Source organism: Charadrius vociferus, unplaced genomic scaffold, assembly GCF_000708025.1.
Source record: "Charadrius vociferus isolate BGI_N301 unplaced genomic scaffold, ASM70802v2 scaffold1442, whole genome shotgun sequence".
NCBI classification, from domain to species: domain Eukaryota; kingdom Metazoa; phylum Chordata; class Aves; order Charadriiformes; family Charadriidae; genus Charadrius; species Charadrius vociferus.
In genome coordinates, this window is record NW_009647344.1 from 207,747 (window position 1) to 217,516 (window position 9,770).

General features: G+C 46.9%; 1 protein-coding gene across 1 annotated transcript in view; it reads left to right on the plus strand.

Annotated features, from left to right (window-relative positions):
- Positions 1 to 8,457, plus strand: part of ARHGAP25 (Rho GTPase activating protein 25) — an 18,704-nt gene extending 10,247 nt beyond the window's left edge. Inside the window, exons 5-11 of the mRNA XM_009880095.1 lie at positions 966 to 1,173; positions 3,681 to 3,813; positions 4,792 to 4,865; positions 5,463 to 5,584; positions 6,351 to 6,550; positions 7,014 to 7,597; positions 8,247 to 8,457. Coding sequence (XP_009878397.1) covers positions 966 to 1,173; positions 3,681 to 3,813; positions 4,792 to 4,865; positions 5,463 to 5,584; positions 6,351 to 6,550; positions 7,014 to 7,597; positions 8,247 to 8,457 — 1,532 coding nt within the window. The remainder of the gene's footprint in view (positions 1 to 965; positions 1,174 to 3,680; positions 3,814 to 4,791; positions 4,866 to 5,462; positions 5,585 to 6,350; positions 6,551 to 7,013; positions 7,598 to 8,246) is intronic.
- The last annotated feature ends 1,313 nt before the right edge of the window (positions 8,458 to 9,770 follow it).

Here is a 9,770-nt window from a genome sequence, read left to right on the forward strand (position 1 = left end):
TTTAGTCTCGCACAGGAGGGGGGGGGGGGGGGGGGGAGCTATTTGCTTTTACTGTGCACAATGACAGGCTTATATTCATTATTTAAAAGTGTGAGTCATAAATGAAAAACCCCTATGATCAGGCAGGTGCCGACAAGCCCTGTGGTTCCAGATGAGAGTGTTTACTTGCATTTTCCTGGTCTGGAAGATGCACAGGAATTATTTCAGCCTTCAGAGCACGAGGTGAACACATCGCAGGTATTACCAGGGCAAAAATATGGTAGAGGACCATAAGACCCTTTGCCATTAATATCCCAGAGCCAGTTTGAGTTGGGATTTGTCTGCTCTTACCATGCCCCAGGCTTCGAGGAGGAAGAGCTGGGATGCAGGCTGCTGCCTTCCCACCTTTGAGGTCTTCTTTTGCTGCGAGTTCAGGAGGAAAAAGCCATTGCTCCGAAGCAAAGGTACCGCTCGGTGCAAAATATTGCTTCTTTTTGCACAGGGGAGTTTCTGGAGGGTGAGAGGAGAGGGGAGGGGAGAGAAAAGCAACTAAATCAGTAAGACTTCCAGCCTCAAATCTCTGCAAGGCTGCTTTACTTATTTCTTGGTGGTCTCCTGTGCTTTCTGTATCCTTCAGGTTTGTCTGATGAGCTTGTCTTCTCTCCCTGTGCCCTCACATCAGCCTTTTTGCTGTTCCTGTCTCTGCATCAGCACCTTGGAGCAGGGCAGGCAAGCGGCATGGCAAAAAACAAAGTTCACTGTTTGGTTTTAATAATTTTGAGAACCGTTAATTATTTGGAGGAGGAACAAGGTCCCATCTTACTATTATTTCTTTGCAAGAAGTTCTGCTTTCTCCCAGTTTGCAGACTTCTTGTAGCTCCTATGCAGCAGGTACTGCTGCCACATTTGCACCTGATGCACTTTGGCAGGCATTGTGTCTTTAGCAAAGATTTTGGGGTCCTCTAACCTCTCTGTCCTTTCCTTAGCGGTGTTTGGCCAGCGCTTGGCGGAGACCATGGCCTATGAGCAGAAATTTGGGCAGCACCAGGTGCCCATCCTGGTGCAGAAGTGTGCCGAGTTCATCCGGGAGCACGGTGTGAGCGAGGAGGGCATCTTCCGCCTCCCTGGCCAAGACAACCTGGTGAAACAGCTCAGGGATGCGTTCGATGCTGGAGAAAGGCCATCATTTGACAGGTAATGCCGGATTGCCCCTCTCCTACTCAACTATGTCTCATTCATACACCCCAAAATCTGGGGAAAAGCAGCCTGTCTAACGCCCCAGAGACCACAGCAGTGCCCTGCACTTTTAAACCCCCAAAAGGGTTTAAAAAGGAGAGAGCAGAAAACCCAAATGGAGGCAAAAACAGAATCAGAGGTTGCTGAGATGAGATTCATGGAAATAAAGGAAAGCATTTAGGAAAATCCTGGCCCCACGCAGAGATTAGTCCCGCACAGGAGCTGCCAAGGAAGGAGGCAAAGGGAAGAGCCTGCACGGCCCATCAGCCAAGGGTAGAGGTTTAGAGAAAGGAGAGCAAGTAGAGGGTCACAAATAAGCTCTGAGAACACCCTAATGCACACAGTAGAAGTTATTTCTTTCCCTGCCAGCCCACAGCCAGGATATTTTCCTCCTGTTGCTTTTCCTTACAACACCATATAGCAATGAGAGAGAGATTTTGGCTGCTGCAAGGCTGTGTCCTCCTGACCCCCTTCCTCTGCAGGAATAAGAGGAAATGGCAAACTCCCTAGAGCCGAGAGAGCCACCTGTAGGTCTCAGAGAGGCTTTGGAGAGAGACATTTGCTACTGCTACCTCTGCCATGCCCTATGCAAAATGGGAGAAAAAAGGTAAAACCCCTGGTGCATCTCTTTATCAAGTCCTCCCGTGACAGCTCACAGACCAGCTGCCCCTGCAGGCACCTCACTATCTCTATAAAGAGGTTTCCCACCTCTCCCCATCCCCAAGTCAGATTTAACCCCTTGCTTTTGGCCCCGGTTGCATAAAGCATTGCCCAGTATCTCCTGCTCACTCGTGCAGGCTGCCCTGGGGCTTTACGCGACAGTTTGCCCTGGTGAAAGCAATGACCCCTGTGCTGGGATAAAGGAAAGCGGGTCCCGCCTTTCCACGGCACCTAGAGCGAGGCTTTTTGGTTTAATCCCTGCCCTGTCCACCATAATGGAGACAAGGAGTGCCCAGGCTGCTGCATACGTATGAAGGTGCTCGATACTGGTCGTGGTGATGCTCCATCTCTGCAGACCCAGGGAGCTGCCCCATATGGCATCACCTGAGCTCCATGAGCCACCAGCCAAATCTGGGGTGCTTGTGGGAGGGGAGCACGTAACACCAGGAGCTGCCCTGGACTTTTGTGCAAAACAGTTTGCCTAAGCAGAGTGCAGAGGCCTCATCTCGGTATTTGCAGGCCTGATCCTAACCACAAAACTTTTCTTATTTTTACCTAGCTTTACGCAGCTTTGTTAGGAAAAAACCACAGCGTTTTTACCTAAATAATACCAAGGTGCAAGGTAGAGCCACGGCTGCTCTGGAAGCGTAACCATCACGGCTGTTGGTTTTGCAGCTGAATATTTCTTGCTTTCTGGGTGCCAGAGTCCTGCTGAGAGCTTTCCTGTTGCAACCTGTATGGGGGTCATAGGAAGGTGAAGCCTTTTTTTCTTTCTTGTTTTTATTTTCAGAAGTGTATTTTGCAGTGGGGCATGGGGAGGGAGTTTGGCCCTTTTCCCAGCACCCTGCGATGTTAACCCTGTGCTGAAGGGTTTGGTACGAGCACTGCTGCGGAGAGCTCAGGGTGACTGCAACCCCCATGCACTTCAACCAAAAGATTTTCTTAGCGAGGAGGAAGGCAAATAGTGGGGTTTCCAGTGACCTGAATGCTACAAGATGCTGGCTCGACCTTCAGTGCCATCTTTGCAGCCTGTTTGGGTTTGCACAGGCACACTTGCGTGCAGAAGCTTGGCAGGACTGAGTGGGGAGCGTTAGAAAGCTGCCATTGCAGCCCAGGCATCCAAGATGCCTCATGGTGTGTATTGATAGGCCCTACAAAAATACAGCTCTGAAAAAATTCCTCTATGGTTATGTGCGTTTGTTAAAAATAATACAATTCTAAAAACCCCAACCAATCCTAAAAATAAATGACCTGGGGGATTTCTGCTAGAAGTTTATAACAGTTTAGCAACTTCAAGGTAGGTCAAATTAGAGGCTTACGATCTTGACAGTGTCCTTTTGACATAATGTAAACTATATGGTATGCAAAGCTGCAAACATCTGTCCCGGCAGAACATCTTCAGTAATTGCTGTTAATCTTAAAAACCCCAGACAAGCTTCGCCAGCTCCGCACAGAGTGGGGAGTGCGTGCCAAACATGTGAACACCAGACAATATTTGCATGCAAACCCTCATGAGTCAAACGCAGGCTCGGAAGGCTCAGCCCGGGTAGGAACACGGGGGACCTGCCAGCTCAACAGAGGGAAAATCTCCGCCAAGCATTTATTTTCCTGCCAGCTGGGGCCGTTCCCCGGCTTGGGGTGCCCTATGGAGTCCCCCCAGCTTGGTTTGGACTCCCTATTTATCTCTTTCTGTCTCCTGCATCTATACACAGAGCATAAATATAACTTCATGGCCCCGGAGCGGGGTAGGGTTTGCTCACCAGCTGGGTGTGAGTTTCACGTGAGTGCCTCTTTGCGCGTTGTAGGGATACGGATGTGCACACTGTGGCCTCTCTGTTCAAACTCTACCTGCGGGAGCTCCCCGAGCCAGTGGTACCCTGGATGCAGTACGAGGATTTTCTGCTGTGCGGTCAGGCGCTGGATGCGGATGAGAGAAAGGTAGAGATGCATTCATTTCTCTCCTTCTGGCCTTAAAATTAGCTGTGTTTCAGTGCCAGGGCTTTGCGAGCTGGAGATGCCGGGTGCATACGTAGCTGTGCATTACAAGCTGAGTAATTACTGAGCTTTGAAATCTGGGGGGAGGGGAAAGAAGAAAAAAATTAAAAAGAGAAAAATCTCCCAAAGCCAGTAGGGCTTCCCATCTTGACAACAGGACTTTACCAATTTTAAAGCTTAAATTTCTGGAGCAGATCTAAGAGCTGCTCAGCACCTCTTTTCGTTGAGCCCTTGCAGCAAACAGCAAGTGTGAAAACCAAGAGAGGAAGGAAACACAACCTCCTGCAGCCTCCACCAGCCCGAGCTGAGAGCAGAGCTGGCGAAGGGCTCTGGCTGAGAGCAAGGAAGGAAGTGGGGATTTGGGAGAGGGAGAAGTGAGAAACAGATGGGATCTGTCTTTTCCTAACTATGTATTTTGGTGGAAAAGAAGCTCCCCCACTGCAAAAAAACCCCACTCATAGAGGCTGCTCCTACACACAGAAAAATAAGGCAGATATCCTCAGTAGTATGAGCTCTGTGAACTGCAGTGTTCAGCCCAATATTTCAGAGGCAAATGCTTCTTGTAGGTTGTTTCACTTCAGGATCTTTGGGGTTAAAAATGCCCTAAATGTTGATATTCAAGAAATGGAAGGCGTTTAGGCACGAGCAGCTCTTTCCGAAGAGCTCATCACACACGTGCTGGGCGGAGAGGACCCTGCTCTGTGCTGCGGTGGCAGTGCTGGGCACCGGGCTGCCTCTTCTTGCTGAGCACTGTACAAAAACTTCCTGTCCATGCTTGGTCTGCTGGAGAAATGTAATCTTCAAGATGAGCAAATGACAAGAGGTGAGACCATACAGGGGTGGATGGAGCGACCAAGAGGCACTCTTGAGTCTGTATACATCTGTGAATCTTCATAGAGGTATTTCTCAACTTGCATTTAGGGCCATCAGGAACTCCTGAAGCAACTGTCCCTCCTTCCCAGAGACAACTACAACCTCCTCAGCTATATCTGCAGGTCAGTTCGCTGCACAAGGTATGAACAGCTCAGATTTGGTGTAGGTGAGCAGAAAAAACGTCCCAAAGGCTAAGGCTGACTCCTCTAGAGAGAGCCCTCTTAAGCCGTATTTTGGTTCCCTCCCAAGGCACCAGATCCTGACTTTTGTAAAGGCAGAATTTCAGCCATGGGGATAAACACCTTGACAACGTCTGAGCATAAGTGCCTACCCTAAAACTCACTTATGAATCCCTGAGAATTAAAATCAAGTGTAGTTTTTCCAGAAAAAGCTTCGTGCAACAAAACTGTTGGGTTTCACACAGCCTGGGTGATTTTCCTCTGGTTATTAAATATTAGATGGGTTTTTGCCCTTCCTTTTTGATTTTTTTTTTTTTTTTGGTTGAGCAGCTCATCACATGGTGGTTTTTCTACTGACACCAATAAGACTCCAGTTTTTTATAACTCCAGTTCGCAGTTATAAGGCAACTATATGTTTCTGTCCTTGGTATTTAGAGGAAGAGCTGGATGGATTAATCAGGATTTTATTCCAGTGGGTGTGTAAGGCTTTTTGCAGTCTTCTTTCTCTGACTTGAAATATTTGCCCTTGGATTCTGGCAGGTTTCTACACGAAATACAATTGAACTCTAGCATCAACAAGATGAGTGTGGATAACCTGGCAACAGTGATTGGAGTGAACCTCATCAGACCCAAGATAGAGGATCCTGCAATTATTATGAGAGGTAAAAGGGACTCCTGGAATAATTGGCATTGGAGCACCTGATATGCTGAAATACTCAGTTGCATCCACAATCTTGAAATTAAAAATTTTCTACAGTAGACCCATGGATATAAGCCAGACACATGCCTGGGCACAGTAAGTACAGCAGAGTAGAGTAAAGCCACATGTTAGTTAGGCTGTAAGTGTGTTTATAGTGACAAAACCCCATTAGGAGCACTGTATGTTCCTTCTGTAGATTTCAAACAATTCAGGAATTTGGTGACGTCATCTTTCTTTTGCTTTGAGCAGGAAGGTGTAAAATTCTTTTTAGAGAAACAAAGGAAACTCAAAGAAATTACTGTTTAGCTGAGCCAATCTGTAATCCCGTGGGCAAGGACAGATGCAGCAGAACTAATACAAGAAATATTTTAAGGCCAAAGTCTGCTCTGCTCTACAGACATCACATGTAAATGGTCCAGATATTCATATGCCTGTTCGTATAACTGATACCTGGAGTTTGCTTGTCGAGCCAAAGCAGCACAATTTGTGGCTTGGTGCAGCTGAGCAGACTCCTGTTTTCATTGCTCCATAGTCTACTCCTGCTATTCTGGGGTGATATAACAATCCCTTCCTTTATTTGGTTTTATGATCGTGGTCCTTGTCTCACCAGCATTTCTATGTGCATCTCTATTTTGGACACCAGAAAGACCAACCAGAAAATGCAAGTGTGGGTGGATGAAAGCCCGTTGCATTGGAGTTGCCACTGACAGATCTCTAATTTCTTCCAGGCACACCACAAATCCAGAAAGTGATGACTGTGCTGATAAGTGACCACGCAGACCTCTTTCCCCCATCCAAGGATGTGCCGCCTTCCCCACCTGCCCACAAAAATGACAAGAAAGCCCCCATCCCGCGCAGCTCCGTGGGCTGGGACACTGCAGAAGACCCTGCCGTGCCCAGGGCGGAGAGCGTGATCCAAAGGCCAATGGTAACGCTAGATCCTCAGAGAAATAATAAAACGTGCATTTAATAAATATGTGATTAATTATTATGGGATTTAACAGGTCAGCGAGCCACTAAGAGCACTTGCTATTTATAGGGTAAAGAGATGTAACTGTCATCTCTGGAATATCTACATCAGGAAAATGATGTAGATAAACTTTCCACTTTCCTGTGGAAAATCTACTATTCTGGGAAAAATGAAAACTCCTGAAGTTTTTTAGCTAAAAGGCAGTTCATGCTGGTGAAATGAAAACATTGAGGATTAAAGACTTTTCTCAGAAGGGAAGAATCTCTGCAAAAAGTTCTTTCTAATGGAAAACTTGTGGCCATTCCTGTTAGCATGTTAAAATGTGCCTTTTGTAAGTAACACAGTCACAGCAGTCGCTGCGACCTGTCTCTGCTCGCAAAGCAGCACGAGCCTGTCCTAATGCCACGGGTCTATCTTACAGAGAGATGACCTGAATTCCAGCAGTGCCCCCGGACCAGCTGCGAGCTCAAGTGCAGCCAGAGAAGATAATGGGTCCAAAGATACACTGGGAATGTGGAAAATGCAATCAAGGAAAAGAACTCAGACTTTACCTAACAGGAAGTCTTTCCTGACAGCTGCTTCTCTGGGGGAGAAAGGCAGCAATGACAAAAATGACATATTTGCCAGTGATTTTTGGAGAAGCTCCCCCGGGAGCAGCATGCGCTCCGCGGCCCCCGAGGGACATAAGAGAACGTTGTCTCATGATCTCTTTAAGCTGCTCGACCTTCACCGGGCTTCGACCTACGATAATGTTCCTACCTCCCAGGCGGAAAGTGGGGAAGGCAGCGGCTCCAGCCCCAGCCCTTCCAGCAGCGGCTCTGATAAGGAATTTCTACCCTGCCACAGCCCCAGCCATCAGCCAAAGGAAACGGCCAGCCCCATCAGCAGCCCTGCCGAGGTCTCCACGCCTGATCAGGAGAGCAGGGAGTTCTTGCAAAACGTGATCTTGAAGCTGGAAAAAGCAATGGAGGCACAGAAAAATGACTACGAGGAACAAATTAAAAGGTAACACACTGCAGAGTGCTGCTTTCTGGAGCGTATGAAGGCTTCAGATCATGTTATTACAACACCAGTATTGCACAGATTTTTTTACCAGTTATACTATAGAGTGTATAATCATAATGACTAACGATAAACTATAGTATTATAGTAGGCTATCTAAAAGTCAATGCTCATGTGCTGTACTCTCCTGACATAGTTACCAATGTTATATTACTGCAATATTAATACTCTATAGTCCTTATTACATCATTGTAATAAGGACTATAGAGTATTAACTATAATGGTTCTGCAATAATCACACTGTCATAAGTCTTGATATTACTACAATATTGTACTATTATACTATCCAGAATTCAGTATTAGCATTAACTAACATTACTAACATTAACGAACTAATTATCTATTAACTAACATTATGAGTGGCAACCATCAGTGTTACTATAGCTTCACATATTGTTATCATATTATTATATATCGTGTGTATTGATTCATTGCATCGTGTTATGTGGCCATTGAGGGTCAGGGGATCAGGACAGAGCCTCTGGCTCATTTTATTGCTTAATGACGCAGAGGGCAGAGTCCTTAAGAGCCAAATGATGACTTCCCAGCACGCTTCCGATCCAATCCTTTCACGCTCCATTTCTCTTTGCAGTCTCGAGAAGGAAAACTATGAGGTCTGGGCCAAAGTGGTGAGGCTAAATCAGGACATTGAGAAGGAGAAGAAGAAGTCTGAGGAACTGGAGGTGAAGCTGATGAACATGGAGCGCTTACGGGAGGACATGGAGAAGAAAAACAAGATGCTTGAGGAGGAAATAAAAAACTTAGCTAAATCCACGAGCAAAACTGATGCCAAAACCAACTAGGAGAAGACACCCAGCTGTGCACAGACATAAAATGCAGCTGCATGTATCCACAGGAATTGCCAAGCAGGTTCAGAGCCAGGGACTTGCATCGCCCGGTGTTCTGCTGCTGACCGCGGGCTAGTTCGGAGGAAGGAGCCCAGAAGTTAGAGGCTGGTTTATGCTCTGAAACAGGAAATTTCAAAAATATTCTTTAGCTTTTTTTTGGGTGTTTTTTTCAACTCCTCTTTCAGCTGCTCAAGTTACCTGTCGAACAGGCCAATACCTCTTGCTGCTCAATCAGAATATCTTGCACTCAGGAGTTCAGGTTAAGGACACAAAATAAACCAGCAAGCATCCCTCCTGCCAGCCAGCTGGCTCCTTGCTGGAGATACCCACAGTGCTTCCGAGTAGAACAAAAAGTCCTTAAATCCTGGGTCTGGGGAGACAGAAACTCCCTGAGGCCTGGGATGGCACAGCCTGCCACGCAGTGTGCCTGGATGGTGGGCTGCAAATGCTGTCAGCGCCATGGCTGAGACGATCATATTAACACACACAGTTGATTATTGCTCTTATAGAGCAAGAGAGGCCCAGACAGACCGTTGGGTCCACTGAGAAGAGGTGTCAAACAGCATCATGCGCTGTGTGCTGCGCCAGACCCATCGATATCAAGGCTCCAGGCGTAAAATCACAGTATCATAAAAACCTCTTTGGTTAAGAGGCTGTTCAGTTATTTTAAATCACTGTTCCTTATAGCCATGTGTATATAAATCCAGCACAGCTGCTGCTGAGGCTTTGGAGAGCGCTTTCACGCACCCATACAGGGAGCTCTTTGTGCAGAGGCAGTTTGTCAGCAGCTTTACCCTGTACAGAAAATTGGGCTTCTGCATTTTCCCTGATGGACAGTTTTCAAAGAACAACAGATCTGGACTTGTTTACCGCCTTTGCTTTTGGTTTTCATCATTTTGTCAGTGTAGAACAGGATTTCCTCAGCCACCTTGGTGGAAGCCTGGGTTTACACCCCAACAACGATACTTACACTGCCATCAGCGTAAGGACTAACTGGACGTGAAGGTCTCATGGCACCAGCATGTCTATTTGTAAACTTGTCTGCTTGTTTTCCCACCACCTGCCAGCAAGTCGCCCTTCCAGCAGTACCACGATGCTGCTGAAGTTTTTGGTGTAGGAAAGAAAATAACAGGACTCTGCAAGAAAACCTTGCACTCCTCATTTACGTTGAGAAGGGGAAACAACACCACACACGCTCAGCCCAGCCTACAGCCTTCATGGGAACAGAAAATGGAAAACCACCGAGAACTGCAGGGGTTTTCAAGCAA